Consider the following 23,718-nt stretch of genomic DNA (forward strand, 5'->3'; position numbering starts at 1 on the left):
TTGAATGACGAACTTCCAGACAAGCGATTGTTTGACATAGTCATCGGTTAATTTTCGCTTAATTACTTGTTTGCAGCTGCCATAAATGGAAGTGCCGTCAAATCGAGCGGGGCAATAAGTGGAGTTTTGGGTTCCGAGATGAAGCTTTTTTGCTCACTTGGCATAACGACATTTAAATGCCCGCCGTCGACGACTGGGCCTAATGGAAATGACATGGAAATTGGCAATTGGCGTTAAGAGCCATGCTGGTGCTGGCAAATATAAGCAAACATTTGTGCAAAGTTTTCTTTTCGTTTCATTTTTTTGTTTTTCACATTTGTTTTTGTTCTGGTTTTATTGTTGTTGCTCTAATTGCACAAGTTGCGGGCTTTTAACGCTTGGCCAGCTTGTTGTTTTTCCGCTTTTGTTTTGCCATTTAGTTTTATTGATTTCGCGCCAATGGGGCGCCCTTTACACTCCACTGCCATCGTCTCTCATTTCCTTCGGGAAACCCACCACCACCACCCCCACCCCGCGGGTTGTTCGATAGTGAAAATTGCCAATTGCCAATTACCAATTGCCAATGGCGACAGCGAAAATACGGCGACAATGGCACTGATGCCACCACCGCACCCACACCGCCCCGCCTAATTAATCACAGTGTCATGCATATGAGGCCGCCGGGGCCCACGCGGCGTATTAGCAATGCGACAAACGACAATGCGACAACAACGACAACAACGACAGAAGCAGCAAACCAAACACCCATCATGTACACCATATACACAGCTCGGCGATATCGAGCGTTTTGCATTTAACTGTCAATTAGATTTCAATTATGCATTGGTAATTGAAGTTGTCCAGGCAACGTTTCGTTCGCCTCATGCCAGACACGTTTTGGCCCCGTCAAGTCCAAAAGCCGCGGCCAAAAGCATATGGCATTTATGGCACAGTTAACACTTGTTTTCGCCCGATATTGCCAGGCGGCCATTGGTCAACGAAAGTGGCCCATTAATGCCCTTGATATCTTGTGGAGATATTAAATGGAAGTGCAGCTGAGTGAAGACCAAATTCTTGGTTTATTCATAGGTGATTCTACAACATCTTCTGTTAACATGTCATGCGATATTTTAAGATTCAAAAAATTATAGGAGTTGTTGAATGGAAAATATATTTCCTAGAAAGTTTTCCCTACATTCAATGCTTCTTCTTACCTGTCCCATAAGAATAGTAACCCACCTAATCCAAGAGTAAAAACTCGAATGGCAAACAAATGCATACTGAAAAGTGCAGAAACAAGAAAGGGGAAGGCATACGTATGGTAGAGGAATCGAACAATGCAAAACAAAAGGCAGTTGGCCCAGTCAATAGCTGTTACATTTGACGGGCTAATTGCAAAAGCGGTTATGAAATGACAGCCAAGAGACCCCATTGAGGTTAAACAGCTGCGATTCGATATAAAAGCCAGGCAAACATGGCCAAGACAAATGTGCATACTCATATCTGGCTAACCGTTTTTCTTGTTTTCTTATTGTTGTTTATCTTTTTGTTCTTCTCCATCCATTTTTGCAGAAAGCTCTGGCAAGCCGGCGGCCAAGAAAAAGAAGCTATCGCCGACGGCAGCGGCAACAGTGGCTCTACCACCGGATATCAGTCCCACGGGCAGCAGCGATAGTTTGATGCGGGACAAGTTGATGGCCACCAACAGCAGCAGCTCGCCGGGCAGCAATCTGAATCCGCAGCTGCAGAGCAATGCGAACAGCACCTTGGAGACCACCGAGGATGACTCCGATTCCGGTTCGACGGATGCCCGGCGCAAGAAGAAGGCACGCACCACCTTCACCGGCAGGCAGATCTTCGAGCTGGAGAAGATGTTCGAGAACAAGAAGTATCTCAGCGCCAGCGAGCGCACCGAGATGGCCAAGCTGCTGATGGTCACCGAGACGCAGGTAGGAATACATTCCAGTACTATACAAAATAAAATAAATATATACGTGTTCTATAGTATATGGAAATTTAATATCCACATCGTTCAGAATGATTTATTTAACATCAAGATCATATCTGCGACATTCTGGGAAGATATAATAAGAATTTCTGCCTTTTTTCCCCCAAATATCCATTTAAATAATAATCTTTACTGATTAGTTCTTAAAAAGCACCAACATTTTTAGCTCCTGAAATTCCAGAAACGTATAGGAAGCCAAAATTTTAATTGGAAGTTTTATGCAAAATGATTAAAAAAAATATTTCATATTGATTTTCCCCACACTGACTATCAGTGCAAATTGCAGCCAGCGTACATAATGTTTTTGTGGGATTATTCGAATTATTTAGTGTCACAATATTTTGCTGGTCAATGCTAGCTCAAAAAGCACAATCGCAATTGTGGCCATTTAACTAAATTAAACACTTTTAAAACCCACTCAATAATCCCAGCCTAATGCACATATTTACCATAAATGTTTTGTTGTCTGCTTCTGTGCGTATGCTTATAATATTTAATTTGCCTAATTTGCACGAGGAAATGAACAGGCAAAAATAAAAAATATAATAAAATGATATTATTTTTGATATACAGTAGTCTGCAGTGACTTTAGGTTACTAAAATATTATAAAATAAAAAATAATACAAATATTTATAACTTAATAAGTGCAACTTGAAATAGGATTACAATTTTGTGTTTTTTAATTTTTTTTTTTATTGATTATGTAATAATTTTTAACATTTTTTCATTCACTGCGTTTGGACTTTGGAACTTTGACGCACACTGTAGCAGTGAAAAATAATAACGTGCCAAATTAAAAGCATAATTTGATCATCATTTTGGCAAAAATAAGCATTTTTTGATTCCGTTGGCCGCATTAGTTTAATCCGCAATTTATTTACGCAACTCGAATCAACCCGGGAGCCATGAAATATATCGTAATTTAATTGAAGAGCATAACAAGAGGAAGCAAGGTGTGATGCTGCTTAATGCCTCAGTAATTATTATGCCAAATTGTATTTCGTTGCACTTGCATTTGCACTTGCAGCAGCTGCCCGAACATGTGATTTTGTGCAGAATGGAGAATGGAGGGCTTTTATTTTCGAGGGGCGACGGCGAGGAGCAGGACAAGTTTACAATTCGCATGGCAGCCAGAAATGCCTTTAAGCACAAGCAAACTCACACTCAAGTGCACACAAGCACACACACACACACACACACACGAAGTTTGCCTGATTGTGAAATAAATTGAGATTTATTGACTAATTAGAATAAATTAACTTTGCAGCAAGGACATGCCCAGGGCCCAACTGCTGTCAGCCAATTAAGAGCAACAACAAAATTTATGAACAAACACACCCACATGTTTGCCATCTGTGTGCGTGGCTCTTTAAGAGGCGCTAAATTAATCAAAACTTTAATATCATTCCTGAGCCCTTTGCGGTTTCTGTCCCAAACAGGATATTTTTGGCCAACCACTCAACCACTCGTTTGTTATCTGCATTTGCAGTTGACAGTGCGGAGTTTAAATACCGAAAGTTCAACCTCCGCTACTTAATGAAAATGTTTCGTCTTGATTTATAAATCGCTATAATTAAGCACTTGGGGCTTACCTTGGGAAAGGTATTTATGCAAACATATATTTACATATATTTATGCCATTATATTCCTCAAGTATATCCCATGTCCTCGTCAATCCCTACAAAGCTGTCAAAACTTGGGCCTGTCAATGCAAACCCGATTTGCATTAATAATCTCACATTACGCATACGCCGTGTGGGAGCTCAAATGCCATAAGACTAATTGGCTGCCATGGCAAAGACCCAGTCAGATAAACACACTCACAAGGCGCAGGGAAAATGAGGATGGTATAGATGTAGATGTAGATGGAAGCCAAGCCAATTGGCCATGGCAACAACAAGGATATGGCAGAGGAGTCGCAGTGAAATGCTTGCTTAATTAAATTACATTCTCCATCAAGTCAATTAATTACAAGTTGATATACACATATAAACACTAAGAATTCTGCAACGTGTGCGTGTGTACACTGCACAAAATCCTATTCGATGACTAGTTTCAAAATATCAGCTTTAAATTACCCTATTTATTGCCAATTTGGTATATATTTTCGGTTAGTGCCTTGTGTTTGATGTCCAACTGTCCGTGTGAGCCAAAATGTTATGCATGTCGACATGTTCAAGTGTTTTATCTACGTTATTAATATTATAAGCTCGGTCCAGTCATTTATCATCCTGGCAAAGGACACGTCTGCGTGTGTGTGTGTGTGTGTGTGTGCGTGAGAAACCGACGTCAATTCAAGTGCAATGCACAGATTTCCACGCTCACACAACTGCGCTCAGAATGTTGTGTTTATATATAAAACACTGTCAGGGCACATAAACATGTATGTGTTAATCACAGCAATAATATCAGCAAATTAACTGCAGGACATGGCTGTCCTGTGTGTGTGTCCTGCGTGTGTGTGCATACATGCTAGGTATACCGTGTTTGTGTGTTGTATTTGTGTATGTGGGTATCCTGCTGTGGCCGGACATTAAGCCTTTTGGCCATTTGCATTGGCACTTGCCAATTTTCCCATCGACCCACCACCACTCACACTGGATCAAGTTTGCAGCGAGAGATTTGCGTTAATTGGAATCAAATTACCAACTCCTCCCGTAATTGCCAACCAGTTCGATTGCAGTTTAAAACTTATAATTACACGATGGTTAATCGGATCAAGGTTTTTCCGCTTTCACTCGCAACTTATTTACCAAGTCATTGTTGAGCAGAGCGTTTACTTAAGTACTTAGTACTTGGAATGCACGATATTGGTACTTGAATTACCTGCCATATTCGTTATTGTAAGATATTTCAAAGAAATAACCAATAAACAGAATATGCTTAACAGACATACATATAACCCCTCAAATATAATCACAAATGAACAAATGAAAAGCCAGAGACAAAGTGAGAGTCATAAAATTGGCTTTAAATAGACCTCCACATCAACCATAATGTGGTTCTCAAATGGCTTGCCCTCTGGACTGTTGGAGATATGCATGTGTATGTGTATGTGGATGTGGATGAGATGAGTTGAGGTGGCTGCCATTGGCACCACCACAGTGGTGCATCTCTCTTCGCGTTGTGTGCCTCATCCAGGGAGCACTCGTGTCTGCATCGTCTGTCATCAACAAACTGTAAAATAGCCTTAAGCCAGATAAAAATCAATTAATTACGCGTAGATGCGGCTGTCCCAACTGCAACCGCTGCACCACCACCACCAGCACCACCAGCACCACCCCCTTTCGCCTCTTCACCCCTGCGGCATACACGCACACAGCGACACACTCACGCACACGGATGCAAACTGACAACATTGTAATTGTGTTGCGATTACCAAACGAACGTCACGCGCCAAACTCAGCAAATTACATTTGCATATTAGTGCCAGCGGCGGGGTAAAGGGGCAAGGGCAAGGGGAAGAGGGATGGGTGAAACGTGGAGCCTTGGGGTGGTGCAGTGGGTGGTGCGGTGGGTGGTTCTGGGAGGTGGTGCACCATTATGCCGCAGTCATTGCATAGGGGCGTGTGCTGGCAACTGTTCGCCTGCGGTCTGCACTGCAACTGTCTCGACAATTTGCATTAGGCATTTCATTTTAAATGTTTGCCATCGCTCGCTCATAAACCCGAATGTAATTGCCACTCAGGTGCGACCTAAATGTTGATTTGCTCTTCAGCAAACTCGTTTTTTTGGATTGATTCTGATTGCGGCGCAATCGAGCCAGAGATTAATGACATGGGATGGTATATTAGGCCAGTCAAACGGGTTAACAGCTCAAGTGTTGCTAAAAAATGCCAGCCAAATATTTATGTCGTTGTATTATAGATTAAACAAGTAAATTATTTATTTTTCAAACATACTCCCAATATGTTTTGATTAAACTGCAAGTCCATAACACGCTCCAGTTGGCTACTGTGCAGCTTTGACCTCTGATTTGGGCCAACTATCTGCATGTGCCCATTTGTTTGCGTTTATTTGGTCAATTGCATGGTCGGTGGATGGCCCTAGCGATTGTGGGCCAGAAAACAAGTAGCAGCAGTAGCAGTGGCAGCAGTTTCACTGGCAGTTGGCCAAATGACAAATGCGATAATTAAATTAAACTGCTGCCACAAGCAGCACAAACAAATCAAATGGCAATTCATCTTTGAGGGCACCACATAATGGTGACCCAACTATGTAGAGCAATGTGTTTTTGGAGTTTCGAGTTCCCAGAGTATCGGGCTTATTTACATTCGCATTCTGTTTGTGGCACTGCAAAAAGGGTACAAAAAATGAGGCTGCGTTAAATTAAATTGCACGTGTGTGCGATGTAAACAAGGACATTGCATTGCTGGAGGTTATATGTACATATATCCACTGGTCCTTTATTATTGTTAATAGTGCCATTGATATCAATCAGTTGCAGCAGGCAAAGGAATTCTGAATGCATTTCACAGATAATTCTGTCATTTGCAAATTATGCAACATACAAATGGTTGGCAATCAAATAAATTAAAAACAACTTGGGAAAAACAGTTTCTTAAAAGGCTGGTCGTTTTTAATAAAGTGGCATTTTATTGCTTTAAGTGGATATGGAAAACCATTTATTTTCTTGGCATCTGGTCATTGGAAGTAGAAGAAAATGGATTTGACATTTGGCCAACCTACTTAATTCGAGTTTTAATCCAATTAAAGATCAAATCGTTCGTTACAAATCCATGAAGGCGCCCTCGACACTCTGGCAAGTGTGTAATGAATGCCTTTGGCTAATTAATTAACTAATTAAAGCTAATTTACATTTTATTAGTCGGCAATTATTTAATCAATTCATGAATAATTTAATGCACACAAGCGCACTCTCCGCAAAATGTACAAACAAATATTACGCATACGCCACGTAGGCTTTCAACGATTTAAATGAAAACGAAATCATTTTAAGCAATGCAAACAGCATGGCTTATTTTTTTTGTGTACTAATTAATAAATAAATATTTCGCAAATTGATATATTTATTATTATGTTTGCTCTCGACCCTCACATTTAATTATGGCCCAAAGTGGCTAACATAAACTAGCACACTGGTCACCACAAAGTGTCAAAAGTGTGTGTGGGTGTGTGTGTGCGTGAGTGCATAATTCAAAACAATAAATGCAATTTGCTGTTATTAGTATTATTCGGCACCGCAACTTAATTAAATTGTTACGCATACGCCCCAGATGCAGATGGCACCGCAAAAAAGGGTTTTGTGCCCGTTGGGATTTCATCAGCAACATTTAAGGGGTATTTTTTGGGCTATAGTTCGAAAATCGTGTGCATTAGGTAATTAATAGTATTTTAACATAGTAAAACTATTTTTATATTAGTCAGATGTATTTATACCAGTCATATATATATTTGATAATAATACTTATACTAGCCTAAACAAACTTTCTATGAACTAACTTTCGAAAAGCCGTTTCAATTTCTTGAAATACACCCTTAACATTTATTTTTTGACCAGAACTTTAACCAAACTGGTTGGAACAAATTTGCATAGACACTCGACTTAATGGCGGACCACTTGAGTTTTTTCTGGCCCGCTGAAGTCTAAAAGGCCGACAGCATCTGCCTCGATTGGCGACGAGCAAAACTGTTTGAAAATAAACAGAAGCTGAAAACTGAAAACAGAAAACAGAGGGCGTGGCTCCGTCGGCAGATCGTTCAGATAGCTCGTCCCGTCTCTGTCGATCGTTCGGGGAAATCGACTATAGCTATATAGCTATCGCCGTCGGATGTACGATCGCCGGAGTGTAGACAACGATCGCTTTCGTCGGCATTTTGTGGGCGTTGCTGAATCTCAATTTTTGCCATGGCTATTTTTTACATGTTATTCTTGCCAAACGGCTGCCAGAACTAAGCACTTGGCAATTAGCAAGTCAACCGAAGTTGACAGCTCTTTCTTTTGATAAAATATGAACAATTAACTTTGAGCGGCCAGTAAGTAATTAATGAGCACTTTGTGCTCAGCAAGAGCTGGCCAAAAAAAAATTTTAACGAAAACACAATCCACCAAACTTGAGTGGGCGGTCAAAGCTAACCGACAAAAAAAAAAAACAAAATAGAAGCATAGCAACAAACCGGAGGCAAAAACATTTTAGACAATCCAACACAATAAGCCAATTAAAAGTCAAGAGGGCGAAGTTGGCCCAAACTTCGGTCAAAGCTGGAGGAAAAACTAAAGGCAAAATAAAAACAAAAACAATTTAGTATACCTGTTTTTCGTCCCACTAATAAGCATAATTTATGCTGCTTTATGCCACTTTGGACTGCCAAGCTGACATAAAATTCTAAAACCGCCAAGCAAATCAAATAAAAACTAAAAATACGAATTAAAATGAAACGAAAATACACAAAAAATACGAAAGCAACGCGATACGAAAAATCATCAACCAAATTGCTTCTCTGGCTTTTTGCTTTATTTTCCGCTGCATTTTGTTGATTTATGTTCGGGTTTTCTATGCACACACTTTGGCTTTCAATTTGTGGCAGAGGAGATTTTATTTTAGACGAATTTGCCTGATATGCTAGTACTAGTACGTAATTACAAAATTACATTTTGATCCCCCGAAGGTCTAGACAATTTCAGCAATTTCAGCAATGCCAATTTGCATCGCTAAATTTTTTAATTTCACACATCGCTTCCAAATGTGTCTTCATCCTTTTGCTTGGGGTCAGTAATCCTAACTGAGGAAATTTCACATATTTAAGTTGAATTATTGCGCATCTGCTAATTGCGTTTATGTTCTATCCGGATTCACCGGCAGTTGCATTGCGAATTTAGATTTATGGCATTCCATGCCAAATAACCATCATCTTTTGATTGCATTTAGCATGTGTAATAATGATGAGGCATAAATTCCAACTGCAGCTCCTTTGAAACATTAAATGCACTCGCTTCCCAAAACTCGGAGAACAATGCGGATGCGGATGCGGATGCGAATGTGAGAAGGGGTGTGTTGGGGTTTTGACTTCATTGGATATCCGGTGATAATGGCATTGTTGCGTTGTTATTGCCACCACACATGTAGACTGGCTTCAGTTTGCATTTGTGCCTTAATTAATAAGCAACGAATTTAAAGCAAATGCGCCTATATTGAAATCCTACGACAGCTTCCTTACAAGAGGAGATGCTCACAAACCTGTTAGCCAATCACTGTGATTAAATCTGAGAGTTTCATTCAACAGTAAACTAGTTTAAACTTTTTAGCATAAGGATACGTAGTTACTTTTGTAGGAAAATATAAATCGAATAGTGAAACTCATAGTTCAGAATAAAGTTATAATTGCATAATATTCAATTAGAATATTGAACAGATTTTTAGTCCCACTAATATATGTATGTATCTAGTATTAGTTCGCTAAATCTTCAAAATCACAGCGACTAGCGCCAAAATTTAGTGACTGCCAGCACAGCGGAAAATTGAAGCCCCACCGAAATTTGCTGCTAACATTTCGGAATGCCTCGAATTTCCAGGGGGCGGAAATAGGTGGGCGTATTTGTGTATTTGTGTGGGCGAACATAATCCGAAATGACAGGCAATGCAGTGATTATGTTATTAATTAGTAATGGCAATGCATTGCGCATATTTGCACGGGGCAGAGTGTTTCGTTACGCAGCTAGAATCGTCGGTGGGGAAAATCCGAAGGTGCTTTGCAATATTTGCCAGTTATACTCGGCTTGTTTACATTTGATTTAGGGTTCTGTGGGTGCATAATTACAGATTAAGTTCAACAGAACGTTTCAGAATGTTTGAGTTATGGCTTTTCTTTCCTGTTTTTCCCATCACCTACGGCCATATTCCGCATTCCGCGCCCACAGGGGCAATTATCATAATTTTTTCAACACCACAAAACCAACAAGCAAACAAACAAATAGCATAATACATACATATGCTAAATTACACATTAAAACATTATTTGTAAAAAGGGAGCTCGAAAAATTGTTGAGTTTTTCTTGGCACGCCCGAGAATTATGTGCAGCAGCCACCATCACTACTTAGTTGCTTTTTGGCCCCCCTTGGCCCCCCTTTTGGCCCCTTCTCTGCCAATGCGGCTACCAAAAACACTTGGCCATCCTAATTTGGCCGCTCATTGTTGGGCCAGACATAATTTCCTTCGTTTATTTTCAAAAAGTGCGCGGCGAATGTGAAAATTAATTATACTAAGCACACGCATAGACGGGAAAAGCGAAAATGAGCGTGAGTGTTGAGTGGTGAGTGGGGGGGAAGGGGAAGTGGAAAGCGGAGGGGCTTGAATGGCAGGGAGGTTAACAGCATGGGTTATGGGCCAAAGAAAATTGCGGATCCCGACCAGACTGACTAGCCGACTATTTGGGGATTGGTGCGACTCTCTGATCTTCTGGCGTTGATTGAAATACATGTGTTGGACCAACAAAATAGCTGAGACGCATCTGTCATAAACCTATTTAAGTGGCAAATACCCCTGCACTGCCAGAAATAATGCGACCCAAGTGAATGAACAACTTTGTAGCTAATATTTATTGTTTGAGTTATTCATGAATTAAACAGAGTAGATTTATATTTAGTGGGAATTTAAAAATTTAATGCGAATTCCAGCGTGATTGCTCCTATAACAAATATAGTAAATCACAAAGCACGCGAGAAAATGAAGATGAAAATTCCTGGGAAATTTTTGATTGATTTCGTGTTTTTCCAAGTGACTCTAGTTTGCCTTTTGGGCTATTTATGAGCTCTGTTTCTGTCATTTTTGCCACACACGTTCACACAGACACTCTTAAATGTCAATAAATCATAGGAGCGGGTCGAAAGAAATGCGAGGGGCCTGTGAATCGCTTGACAAGATTTTCAGTATTTATAGAATGATTTCCACATCTCGCCTTAATGAGGTTTAGTGCCCAGATCAAAACACAACAAACAAGGCAGTTTATTGACGATGCGCAATCGATTCGAGCCAAAAGCGGGGAAAATTTAAGGGGGCACATAAATTATTAATGAAGATTTATGCAATATTTACCAAATCGCATCGCGCCCCAAACATTAATAATCCAAAAACATCGAAAACCCCGAAAACCCCGAAATCAATTAGATCATCGCACACACGGCGGCGAACACTTGAGCACATGAAAATCGAAATTAATCAACAATTAAATACGACGATGATGAGATGGCCCGCATTCGAAAAGGCCATTAAAACAAAGCCATTTAGGTGAAAGGAAGGAATCCACTTTGGCTCTGGCCATTAAGAGTGCGGCTAAGGTAAACACGGGAAATGCTTTATTGCTTATGAACGCACATATGAATGTATGAATGTCTGAATGTCTGAATGTATCTAATGAACTATTTCGGGGTGGCACGCGGGATGAGTAATGCCCAATACGAGGAAATAGTGAGGAAAACTCACTCATAATCCATCTTCATCCGTAAAATAAACAATTTAGCACGGGCATCAATCCATCGGCGGGTACATAGCCATTCAAATTGCCATTTTATAGTGTGCGAGTACGAGTATATTCGAAAATATTTGGCAATCAATTAATTGATTTTCGATACGAAAGTGTACGCGATTTGTTTGTGCGCAACGTGTGTACTTGGGCCATTTCCTCTTTAAAATTTTTTATACTTTTCGAAATGGGTAATTTCGTGGCGTTTTCATGTTAATTTCATAATTTTTTTCCGCCACTCCGGCGAAATGAGCATGTCATATGGACTATGGACGAGGCATCTATCTTTAACGCTTGTATCTCTATCCGAATGGAAGTGTGTGTATCTGCAGACATGCCGCTGAAATACTAATTATGTGCGCGATTTAAATAGATTTTTCATTTATTTAGCTGGCCCATCATTTCTGGATGAAATGGAAATGGAAATGAAAATGAAAACGAAAATGAGAGGCAAATGTTTTATGTTGCGCCATTGCCCTCGGCGGAAAACCAAGGAGGGAAAATTGGGAAAAACGGCAACCGAAGGGGGTTTCGATTTTTGCCTTTTTGACGTGCGCCTGTCATTTCATCATTGCGCTCGTTTGGAGTCTCGGGAAAAATGAGCACCGACTGACTGACTTACGGGGCGGAAGTGTTGCGAGTATATTCGAATAATTTCGTATGGCAGGAGGATACACAGCTCTCGAGTTATTTGTTATGCGCCCACTAATAAGGCCAAATGGGGCATAAACATTCGTAATTATGCGACTGTGAACTGGCTTTGGGGTCAGCCGTTTTGGGGTCGCATTTTCGAGGGCCATTTCATGTATTAACCTGGTAACAGCTTTTAAATTATATCGCCATAACAGTAATTGTAATTCCTATTTCCGTTTCATTTAAGCGGAACTTGTAATTGATACAATATAATTATTACAGTTAGAAAAACAAACGGCATTGCCAACGTACCAAAACCCGGTAACTAACAATAGTGTCTGTTTTTGCTTACCTTCCAGGTGAAGATCTGGTTCCAAAACCGCCGCACCAAGTGGAAGAAGCAGGACAACGTCACGAATAACGAGGCGGCGGAGCACAAATCCTCGAATGCGAAGCCAGGAGTAGCAGCCACAACAACAACAACAGCTCCAAGTGGAGAGCAGAGCGAAAAGAGATCCGCCAATGCGACTTCACCCACTGTTGGCAATGCCGCCCCCGTTGCGGAGAGCAAGAAATCTCCAAAGTCTCCGAATCGCGGCAGTAACAATAACAACAACAATACGTTAAATAACAATGTTAGCAACAGCGAGGGAAAAGTGCCCGCCAAACAGAGTACCACCAAGATTAAAAAGCAATTGAATGCGCTGCTGGAAAAGACGGTTAAAACGGCCAATCAGGCACATCGAAGTGCAGAGCTGGAAACGAGCGATCAAAAACCCGCAGTTGAAAAAAGGCCAAATAATAGCAATGAAAATCAACTGCTACACCAGCGTTTGCATCAGCATGCCATACCTTTAACTGTAGAACCAGCCGCTCCACTCGAACAAACCGAAAAATTGGACATAAAACGAGAGGAGTCTCCGCAGCACCGGGAATTGCAGTTAAGTCTCCAAAGGGCGGCAATTCAAAATGGCCAGCTAACGGAAATGGATTTTGAAAGCAAATTGGCCGCCAGTAAAATATCCATTGCCTTGGCCATGGCCAACAAACAAATGCAGCCGGAGAAGATGGTCAAAACCGAAAGTTCCTCATCGGAGGGCGAAGGCGAGGGAGACGGCGAGGAAGAGGAGGAGGAGGACGTGTCCTCCAGCGAACATGGCGACTCTACAGAAGCCCACGATTCCCAGGATCAGGATGTCGCCATGCGGGAGATTTAAACAGAAATAAAAAACACAGTCAAATTAACTTGTGCCAAAAAGTCGAATATTGCTCATCCACAAAGAGGATAAACCATCCCAATAAACAAAAGAAAGAAAAAAAAGGAAAACTAAACAGCAAGAAAACCCCCATAGTTGTAATACTTAATTGTAATTTAATTGTCGCGTAATCCGTTCACCTTTAGGCTTGTATTTTATTTATTTAATATACTTAAACGCTAAGGCTAGGCTTTTGTAAATGTCGCATTTAAATGTCCGCGTAAACTATGGCAAATTGTAATCTGAACTTTTGAGAATTTCATGTGATAATGTATACGAGGCGATTACAAAATTGATTTTACTACTTGAACTATAAACTATAATGTATGTAGGCCTATAAGCTCTGCTACCCTGTAAATTGCAATTGAATGAAACATATTTATTGAGTGTTTGTACAAAAAAGGAATTAAGGCAACAGATAAAAAGATAAAGCCCGGAAAATGGTTTAAGCTCTGGTTAAATTTATCGGAACTTCACAATTTATCTACGATTTATTTAAGAACAAATTGAAACAAGATTGCGTTATCGTTATTCAGGTCATCAAAAAATAAGCGAAGCATGTTTCCTAAATTCGTTTTTATATATTTTAATGTTAACGAAACCTGAATGGCAGTTTAGTTTATTTTAAATTATTAAACCCTAAACTATTCCGCTGAATTTAACAGGATTGAACGCACCGCCGTTACACATTTTAAATTCAACAAATTAAACGATAACAAAATAAACAGAATAAAATTGATCAATCACAGTCGACGCATTTTTGCGGGTGGGCAGCTGACAGTTGGCTCTGGAACATTCACCACGCCCTCTGCGGTGATAAGGAACTCGGCGAAATCATTGGGGGTCTCTGGCGAGTAAAGGATCTCCAGCTTGCGCACCGTTATCAGTTGATCTCCCATGCGGTGTTGCTTGGGCACCCGGGAAACACGCAGTCTAGTGCGTCCCAGGTGTGCCCACTGTAGTCCCAAGCAGGGAATCTCATCCTGACCGTCCCTGGAAGTCACCTGATTCACACAGACCACGGCGCAGTTGTACTTATCCGCGTAGCTAAGAAGAGCGTCTGCCAGCCGACGCATGTGTCGTGCTCGTTCCAAGTAATCGGTATACAGCCGAAATATGGCGGCCACAGAATCAATAATAATCAGGCCAATGCCATGTTGCTGCATCAGTCGCGGGATGCGGTTTATAACGCACGCCAGGAGGGTTTCCTTCGGGTTACAAAGTTTAATATCAGAAAAGCATATGGCTAGGAATTAATGAAGATGAGAGACCAACCGCCTCAACATGATTTTCCACAAAGATGTTTCCCAGAAAGTTGAGCTGCATTTGCGGATGCCTCCTCTCACAGGCTTTGCTCATCTGCAACAATCTCCGCGCCGGAAAGGCACTCTCCGTGCATATGTAGGCCACGCCCTTGTCCAAGCCTCCCAGCTCACGGGGTAGCTGGACGCATAAGCACAGCTGAAGGAGCAACTGGGTCTTGCCCACGCCGGCTGCTCCACAGAGTTCCGTAATTCCACGAGCGACCACTCCGCCGCCCGTGCAGCGATCCAAAGCGGAACATCCGAACGACACCCGGGACCATCTGACATTCACAAGCGGCTTGAAGAGGGAATCAGCTATAATAAGAAATAGTAAACTGTTTGCATTCACACACAGCTTGACTCACCTGACTGGGGCATCTCTGCCAGCCACTTGGCCGCCGCATCCTTGAGCACCCTTACATCATCCGGAGTGCATTTCCGCACGATTGTGTGCAGCGATTGCTGACGGGTGTCCAGGAATCGCACCTTCGGGGTGGTCAGCACCTCCTCCGGCGCCAGAACATTAACTGGAGTACACGTAGTTAGTTGGCACTTGAGAATAAGTTTTAGAAACTCCAAAACTCTTACCCTGCTCCGCGATTTCCCTGATATGCTTAGGCAACTGATCCAAAAAGTTTGTCATCGCGATGCGATGGCATGTTCTCGATGGGATTGCGTGATATAATGGTCCCGCAAACACGAAAGGTGTCTCAACACCTCCGGAATTGGAAGTATTCCGGGGGATTATTGATCAAACAGCCGAGCTGCCGACGACTTGCGAGCGAATTGAAAGTGTAAATAAAAGCCGGTTGAAATCAGCTGTTGGCGCCAATATCAGCTGGCCACTACAGTGGCCATCCAATAAAGTAAACGATCAGTTATTGTTAAACAAACAAGATTTACTAGAAAATTTTCTTTTAACTTGTTTAGCATATTATTGATAATTACGCAAAAATAATGATATTTACTTCCCAGGGAAATTTAGAACTGTGAAGATTTCCTTAAACACAAATGCAATAGATATCCAGTAAACACCAGTAAGATTTATCACAAACACCAAACACTTGAGAGTATTTACATAATAGTTTTGTTTCAATCATTTAATTTCGAACATTCTGTTTTTTGCACAATGCATCAGAGGAAAACACAAGAACGATAGTCAGTGATCGATAGATGGTGGCTCCTTTATCGATGATCCTCCTCCTCCTCATCTTCCTTTTAGGCGAACTTCGTGTGTAAATGTTGTGGTTTTTCTGTGTTTAAGCTAAGGGAACTACGGATGTTGCATCCTGAAGGATCCTAGTGCTTGGGAGTGGGTTTCGACAACTCGGCCAAAGCACGGGCCTCAGCCTCCGCGCTGCGCTTCTTCTCCTCGGCGAGCTTCGCATCCCGGACGGCCTTCTGCTGTGCCTCGATCTCGCGAACCTTCTCCTCCTTCTTGGACAGGCGGCTCTGGTGGGCGGCGCCATAGGCAATGCCCACCAGGAGCAGGGACCATCTGCCGAACTTGATCAGCGGGGAAACGCGAACGGGAGCCTGCGACATGGTTTCTTCTTCAAGTTATGTAATTGTCCGACCGTGAACTGCAAGAAAAGGGTGTCATTTAGTAATGCTACTTTTAACGACTGCGTTCCCTGCACGCCCTCCACTTTACAGATTCCTTGAGTTGCGAATTTTATGCAATTTTCGGTGTTAAATAAGCAAAATTACCAAATTGGTGGAGCGATTGCAACGGCAGCGCAGTATAACCTTAAAACAGCTGTCAAAACTGACAGGCGGCTATCGATAGTTGTATCGGTAGGGTAGCGTCGTTGCCAGAAGGTTTGAAAAAGTATGAAGATTTTATACAAATATATTAAATATTTTAAATAAGCTTATATTGAAGTCTATCTGGTGTTTTCTGATACTAAAAATATTGACGTATTACTGCCGCCTACCCGAACATGTATCTTGTATGCTTGTCCCTAATAATGTTAAAATAAAATGCTGGCAAAAAACAAACTTAAATTAACTTAAAATTACTACAAACCCGTCTGATATAAAATATAACCATTTCACATGGATTATGGTTAATAAATATCATTAGTAATACAAAATGCAAAAAAAAAAGATTCAAATTTTGTGTTATCAAAGTTGCGCAACGTTTTTCAGCACTGTTGGATGGCCAAAAGTTAAACGTTCACACTGAGGGCAAAGGAAAAAAGTATTGTTTTCTGGAAAACATGGCTAATTGCAGATAAAACGCGACTTGCAAATTCGGCACATCTGTTTTCAGAGCCACCAATAAGGCGGCAATTAGACAAAATCGCAGGACACATGAAAATTGACGCGTGTTAAATGCTAACAAGAAAATTCCAACACAGACCTTGAGTGGCTAACACACACACACGCGCAGACCCTCCACACCTGCGTCACACATACACACCACACACCATACACACAGTGATAAAGCGGAGCGAGAGGGATAGTAGATCGAACCGTTCCCTGCTTTTTTGTTGTTTCTGCTGAAGCAGGAAGTCGATTTTAGGGGATCCTTTTACTGAATCTTGCAGCTGGCATTATGGTGAATGTACCCCCGCTGCTCTGCAGCACCCCCCCGCCCATCGATTTTGGGGAGGAAGACGACGATTCCGGTTTACAAGCCACAATCCATTTGGACGAGGGTGACGAATACTCAAATTTTGGCTTAGTCAGCAGCTCGAAGGGTAAGCTTAGATATTTATCGAATCTCAAACTGATACTCACGTAATATCTGAATTTTTAGAACCACCTCCACCACCAGATCCTGTGGAGGAATTTCGAGAAAAGCCACCGGATTTGCTGGAAAATAAACAAACCGCCGAGGCATTCAATTACCAGGTGAAACAGACGATGGATTACGATGTTTTCGAGGAAACAGCACCGCCGACGCCGCCTCCGTTGAGCCTGGAACTGGATGATGAGGAGGAGGAGGAGGAGCAGGTGCCCTCCCTTAAGCTGGACAGTCTAAGTCTCTATTCCACGGAAAGCGTTTCCGCCGCCTCCACGCTCTCACCGGTTGCGGAGCCAAGTGTAGCTGCTGTGCCGGCCATGCAAACAACCAAAGTCAACAACCTGGTCCTCAGCCACCAAGTCACGCTGGAGGATGTGTCCGATGACAGCGACGAGGAGTGCTCGCCAAAGAAGCCCAAAGAACTATTTATACGCGAGGGAGCTGTCGATTTCTTTGCCATAGAGGTACTGGCCACACCAACACAACCAAATGGAGAAGCCTTCTTCGAGGAGAACGTGGATCCAGGGAAAGAAGAAAACGTAGAGAATACCCCCCAACAAGAAGAAAGCTTTAGAAGTTTGGAAGCCAGTGCGGAAAGTTCAAGTAACTTAGAAAAGCCTTTGAATAATCAAAGCTCAGGCTTATCCACTACCCAAAATCCGGAGGAATCCCCTTACGAATGGGGTGAACCAGCAAATAGTGATACATTTCCATTTACAAACTTTGAAGCGACGCCAAAAGACGTAGTACACAAAGAAATTGTTCCCGAAATCGAAAAGGCAGACGACGATGATGATGACTTTGGTGACTTTGCGGATTTCTCAGCGGCAGAACCACAGCTAGAAATCAAGGAATATTCAACGTCAGCTTTATCTAGCTCTGCCTTTGAGGCACCTTCCTTAGCAATCGATTCCCCAACGGATTCAAAACTTTCAGAGGTTAAGACGGCTGCTCCCACAGAAGAATCCTCTAATTTAGCTCCTACGGAACCGGACGATGGCTTCGATGATTTTCAGGAGTTTGCCACGCCCGCAAACGGAAACGGAAACCATGGTCAAAGCGAAGATGATGATGATTTCGGGGACTTTGCGGAGCCCGTAGTGGCTGCTGTTTCCGTACCTCCGCCGCCGCCGCCAGCTGCTGTGCACCTGAGCATAGATGAAAGGGTTAAGCCAGTCCTTGAGATGATGTTTCCGCAGTCAAAGGAGCTGGACAGCAAGAATGTGGACAATCGGAGACCTTTGGCGCAGTGTCAGCGATTCAACTTTGGTGCCATAGAGCATGCCCAAGCTCTCGATTACCAATGGAGCAGTTCGGAAATGAGGCATGCCCTCGTTCGATCGCTGGGCATCGATTCAAGGAATATAGTACGTTATACTATCCATATTCGTTTAGGCTTTAAAATATTAAAGATTTGCAAACTTGCAGCTCTTCGGCGACAAGTGGAACGCATCGATGCCACGTTTTGCTGCCAACCTGAGCTTTGATCCACTGAAGCCGCTGAAACCTCAATCGACCGGCGCCGCAAGCGGCATGGAGCCCATTTCCAATAGCACCAGCTACCAGGGTGAGTGTCATCAGAGTCTCTGCGCGATTGCTCCACTTAGTTGCCGCAAATTAACCGCTACACAAGTTTCGTAAATCGAGAAATTGCCACCCTATCGCCTAACGCTCGCTTTACTTTCAAACGCTTTTCGTTGCCTATTTCCCGATCCTATTGACACACGCTTCCCGGATTGGCCTGCCGTTCAATTGGCTGCTCCTTTCTATATTGTATATTCTTATTGGTTTTCGTTTTGCCTTGTTTTCCTTGTGACCACATTACTTCTAACTATCTCAACAAACAATCAAAAAAGTTTATCCTTACGATAAATTGTATTTAGAATCACATGTACAGACATTACAATTGGAACAACTAGACCAACTAACGGTGGTGGCTAATGCTGATAAAATAAATCTTGTTACCTCTAACTCCCACACCAATAACAACAACGATGATAATGGTGATAACGTCGATCATGGTGCTGCCCCCGTCGATCAACTGGATTGTATGCCACCTGTAATGGATTTGATGACCCATAACGATCACAATTTGACAATCGATTTGCACCACTCTCCACCACTCACACATTTTGCCACCATCTGCAACAACAACAATAACGTTAACAACAATCTTAACAATCCAAACAACAATCATGCAACAAATACTGCAACAATGACAATAACAATTAACACAAACCTCACTGCTCACGACGCCTTGCTGGATTTTAGTAAGTTTCGTTGGCTCTGTGCGTGTGTTGTAGTTGATTCTCCACTCTTTTTGGTTCGTTCAGTTCCGATTCTCTATATACTTCTCAGCTCTATCTCTCTATCTACCCGTACCGTCCTCTCGATCCACAGCTCCCCAGTTCCCCAGTTCTTGTTACTTTGGCACAACGCATCCAATCTCAGCCAGCTCAGTTCCAGCACAAGTAGTTGAAGCCCACCCAAGAGTTCCCCTCATTTTCACATTTTACTTAGCTAGATGCAGTTCATAATAATACCTAAATATTGTCTCTAAAGTAGACAATATATCATATGCTGTGTTGCTAGCTCTGGTGAATGAAATGCTTTTAAGAAATGCCACTTTTACTAGCTAAATATTTATTAAACAAAATTTAACAAAATTGCCTAAAAGATGATATAAAAATTCAACAGTATATTAATGATCTATTAAAATAGAGAGATTAATTAGTTATCTGCAACATAGCAGATGATTGTAGCCTAAGAACCAATTGATTTTCTTTGTACTTTTCAAAGTTTTCCATATGACAGCCGAGTAATTGTGTTCTCTTCTTCGCACAGGATTGGAAAATGCCACCGCAACAACGGCGAGCCAAACTCAAACGCGGACTGGCCCGCCTCATGGGGAAGGGTCCTCCGGCACCGGTTCCGGCAGCAATTCCGACGGCGAAGAGCGACATAGTCATAGCTACCAGCCAACTGCAGTGCCCAGTCCCGAATCGAACCATATTGAATCCACAGCAGCGGCATCAGCAGCAGCTGTTGCTGCAGCAGCAGCGACGATACCGACTGCTCTACCAGCAGACAGCCCTGCCCACAAACTCAACGGCGGTGAGCAGCTGCATCAGCAGCGGTCGGAGCCGGAGCAGTTTGATTTGAGGAGCACTCCACCGGGCGTAGCGGCAGCTCAGGAGGAGATCGTGGGCAGTTCGATGGCCAGCTATTCGGTGCCGCTAAAGGAGACCCACATCTACACACCCTCCAAATCGGATACGGCGGTGGCCAAGACCACCACACTAGCACCTATTGATTTCGACTACGAGATGGCTGCGACGGGCATTATCATCGATGAGACGGTGGTCAAGAAGGAGTATCGCGATGTGGAGTACAAACCACCATTTGGTCTGGATTCGCCCAGCAAACTGAGTGGCAATGGTGCTGCCAGCAGCTTTCAGTTGCCACCACAGACGACGGAAGACGACGACTTCAGTGATTTTCAATCTATGCCGGCGCCCAGGTCACGACTCGATACACCCACTTTTGGCGAACAGATGATCCTCAGTCCGGCTATTCTGCTGCCTCAAGCCATTCCGTTGGCAAAGAAGCCAGCTGCCACTATTGAATGGGGCGACAATGCCCTGGCCAGCATAAATGCCGAGGAAATGGCCAGGATAGAGGAGTTGTTCTCCTCGCAGGCCAAACCGCTCACCATAAGCGCTTCAGTGGCCAAGAAACCAGCGCCTTCCACGCCAGCTCCTTCGCAACCTCAAGAAGACGATGAGTGGTCGGATTTTGTCTCTGTTCCAGTCACCCAACAGCAACCGCATCATCAGCAAAACGCAATCGCTAACAACAATAATATCGTCAACAGCAACACTAGGAAACCAGCTGCTCCCAAAGAAGATGATTGGTCGGATTTTGTGAGCAGTACTACGCCAGCTCGACCGGCTCCCCCCCAATTCAATTCCGGTGCCTGGCAGAGCGCTAACTTCTACAACAATCCCCTGAGTTTGTACCAGGCACAGCAGCATCAGCAGCAGCAGCAAACCCACAGCAATCTTGTGCCCAAAGGCAGCAGCGGCAGCAGCAGCAGCAGCAATAACAACAATGTGCCAGCCATTCCACAGCAAATACACATCATGCACGACTTTTCGACTGCGCCCGTTCCTGGAGGACTGGGTGTGGGTGCCACCTACCAGCAGCAACATCAGCGGCAGCAGTTCCAAATCGGCAACGCCAAGGTGGCCCCACGCATCTCCCTCATTCCCGATCTCAGCTTCGTCGCACCGGCCTTGCCCACCAATGCTGGTGCCTTCATGGGTGCGCTTCCGAAACCGAGTTTCGCTACCAAGAAATGACACAAGAAGCTGAGGGTGGGCGTTGGGCGGCTCCAGCAGCAGCAGCAGCGTCCGCATGTGGGCGCTCCACGTCCACTGGGCGGCGGGGAGGCCACCATCCTCACATAGGCAAACAGGACAAAGGACGTGTCCCTCGCGGGGAGCCAGTCAGTATTATGAATCCGTCTGATATTCACCATAATCCGAACCGTCACACATGCAGTTTGAGACAAGCTGTGTTCCATGTTGTTGTCGTTGTTGTTAACGTTGTCGTTGGCGTAATTATTGTTGTTGTTGTTGTGCATGCATGTTGTAGTCTTAGGCGTAAATCAGGACTTGGAGCGAAACAAAAAGTAAACATTCTGTGCAATAGTTGGATTTTAAATTTATGTTGTACTTCATTTTGACGAAAAAAAAATCATAGTTTTCAAAAGAAATTTTTTGTAGAGCGAAAAAAGTTGTATGCTTGGGAAATTCTTCATTTTTATAGAATATGACGGCAGATCCTTGTTCCTACATTTTATTAATTTGGAAAACATTCAATATATTTTTAAAATTCGAAAAAAATGTGTATATCGGTACCGCATTGATTAGGTCTAATAACTCTTGAAGAATTGTAAAGAAAAAGCCCAGTGAAATTAGACACTTTTTGGGATATATCTGAAATTCTGTGAGAATTTAAGGTTTAAGCTTATGCAGCTGTTTGCATGCAATATCTGTATGCGGTCATATCAAATAACTACATAAGATTTATCCTAGATGACCAAAACAACAGATACAATAAAACAAAACAGATTTCAGAAATATCCCCAATGAATTAAAAATCCGCCCTAGTTTAAAAAATTTAAAATTATTAGTTCCACGATGATTTTAGCTTTAGAGAACCCAATCGAAGTCAGTAGCCTAACTGAGGAATATCATTAGTTAATCTGCAGCAAAGCCTAGAAATGCATTCCACTTGCGAACTTCCCCTATTGTATGACCTAAGCATTAAAAATACTCCAAAGCGAATGCGGGCCACCACATTGATGAAAACCCAACCCGCCTGATGCGAACTTTTTCTATATTGTGTACTTAACAAGCTGGAGGAGCGGCGAACTAACCAAGCAAACATAGTTAACGTTGTATATGTAATAGGATTTGTTAGTTGATAGAAGAACTCCCGTGCATTCCAAGTGTGTAAATGAGTGTGACTGGTTGCCATGATGATCTCCAGGAAATCGCTGGAAAACGAAACCCGATCCGCTCCAATTTTTGATTATTGTTTTGTTCGTGTTAATGTGTTTTCATTTATTTATTTTACTTTATGTTACGCACTTTAAGTTGAATGTGTCTGTGTGTGTGTGTGTGTGTTGCGTGTGTGTCTGAAAATTATAAACAATTATCAACTAAAACTAAGTGTTTGATGTAATCATATGTTTTTAGACTTAAGTGTAAATTACAAATAGATTTTCATTTGTTTTGTTTTATTTTGCTAAGTCAATGAAAAAAAGGTTAAAACAAGAACATGATTATAGATGGTTGCTGCTTGGTTTAAATAAATGAATTACCTATGTACTAGAACGTATTAAACTATATTTACCATATTGTATAATTAAAAGATATGCGCAGATTAAAATAAACCTATTTGAAAAACAAAATCCTTCAATATATTGGAGCATTCATTAAAATACAGAAATCTGGGTAAAATATGGGACAACACAAATTTGAACTCAGTCGATTAACTAACGATGCCGGATTTTATTTGGGGCAGGGGGGCGAGGTGTTTTATCAATTTAATATTTTGTGTATGTGTAGTACCGATGAGTGTGTGATTGAAACCTGCGTGTAAGTAGAGAGATTATCAGTAAGTCGAAGCACTAGGTGTCCAGCAGTCCACTACTCTCCTGGAGAAGCCTCGTTGAGTTAATGAGTGTGGCAATGGTTTAAATGAACGATTCAGAGTTTTTGGGGCAGGTGCGAGG

The 23,718-nt window shown here is 42.4% G+C and overlaps 4 protein-coding genes across 8 annotated transcripts in view; 2 read left to right on the top strand and 2 right to left on the bottom strand.

The window, feature by feature from the left end:
* The window catches only part of LOC6537316 (homeobox protein abdominal-B), a 44,080-nt gene extending 29,974 nt beyond the window's left edge, over nt 1–14,106 (top strand). For all 3 annotated transcript variants that reach the window (XM_015192793.2, XM_015192791.2, XM_002097837.3), the window contains exons 3-4: nt 1,552–1,928; nt 12,462–14,106. In XM_015192793.2, coding sequence (XP_015048279.1) covers nt 1,552–1,928; nt 12,462–13,319 — 1,235 coding nt within the window. In that variant the 3' untranslated portion in view covers nt 13,320–14,106. The remainder of the gene's footprint in view (nt 1–1,551; nt 1,929–12,461) is intronic.
* Nucleotides 13,717–15,604, bottom strand: LOC6537317 (DNA repair protein XRCC3). The gene is made up of 4 exons (XM_002097838.4): nt 15,251–15,604; nt 15,028–15,189; nt 14,634–14,977; nt 13,717–14,566 (listed from the first exon to the last, which is right to left on the bottom strand). The coding sequence occupies exons 1-4, from the start codon at nt 15,303–15,305 to the stop codon at nt 14,102–14,104; spliced, it is 1,026 nt and encodes a 341-aa protein (XP_002097874.1). The 5' UTR covers nt 15,306–15,604; the 3' UTR covers nt 13,717–14,101.
* A 143-nt stretch (nt 15,605–15,747) lies between these two features.
* LOC6537318 (ATP synthase subunit e, mitochondrial) lies at nt 15,748–16,496 on the bottom strand. 2 transcript variants are annotated; one of them, XM_015192794.3, is made up of 2 exons: nt 16,373–16,496; nt 15,748–16,245 (listed from the first exon to the last, which is right to left on the bottom strand). In XM_015192794.3, exon 2 carries the CDS (start codon nt 16,205–16,207, stop codon nt 15,962–15,964), a length of 246 nt encoding a protein of 81 aa, XP_015048280.1. In that variant the 5' UTR covers nt 16,208–16,245; nt 16,373–16,496; the 3' UTR covers nt 15,748–15,961. The 2 variants fall into 2 exon arrangements, with proteins under 2 accessions (XP_015048280.1, XP_002097875.1); XM_002097839.4 differs by having other exon boundaries at nt 16,317–16,424.
* A 318-nt stretch (nt 16,497–16,814) lies between these two features.
* Nucleotides 16,815–23,394, top strand: LOC6537319 (nascent polypeptide-associated complex subunit alpha, muscle-specific form). 2 transcript variants are annotated; one of them, XM_039376307.1, is made up of 5 exons: nt 16,815–17,367; nt 17,427–18,781; nt 18,843–18,981; nt 19,298–19,684; nt 20,259–23,394. In XM_039376307.1, exons 1-5 carry the CDS (start codon nt 17,223–17,225, stop codon nt 21,773–21,775), a joined length of 3,543 nt encoding a protein of 1,180 aa, XP_039232241.1. In that variant the 5' UTR covers nt 16,815–17,222; the 3' UTR covers nt 21,776–23,394. The 2 variants fall into 2 exon arrangements, with proteins under 2 accessions (XP_039232241.1, XP_002097876.2); XM_002097840.3 differs by lacking the exon at nt 19,298–19,684 and having other exon boundaries at nt 16,816–17,367.
* Nucleotides 23,395–23,718: the final 324 nt, after the last annotated feature.

Source organism: Drosophila yakuba, chromosome 3R (assembly GCF_016746365.2).
Source record: "Drosophila yakuba strain Tai18E2 chromosome 3R, Prin_Dyak_Tai18E2_2.1, whole genome shotgun sequence".
Classification (NCBI taxonomy): Eukaryota; Metazoa; Arthropoda; class Insecta; order Diptera; family Drosophilidae; genus Drosophila; species Drosophila yakuba.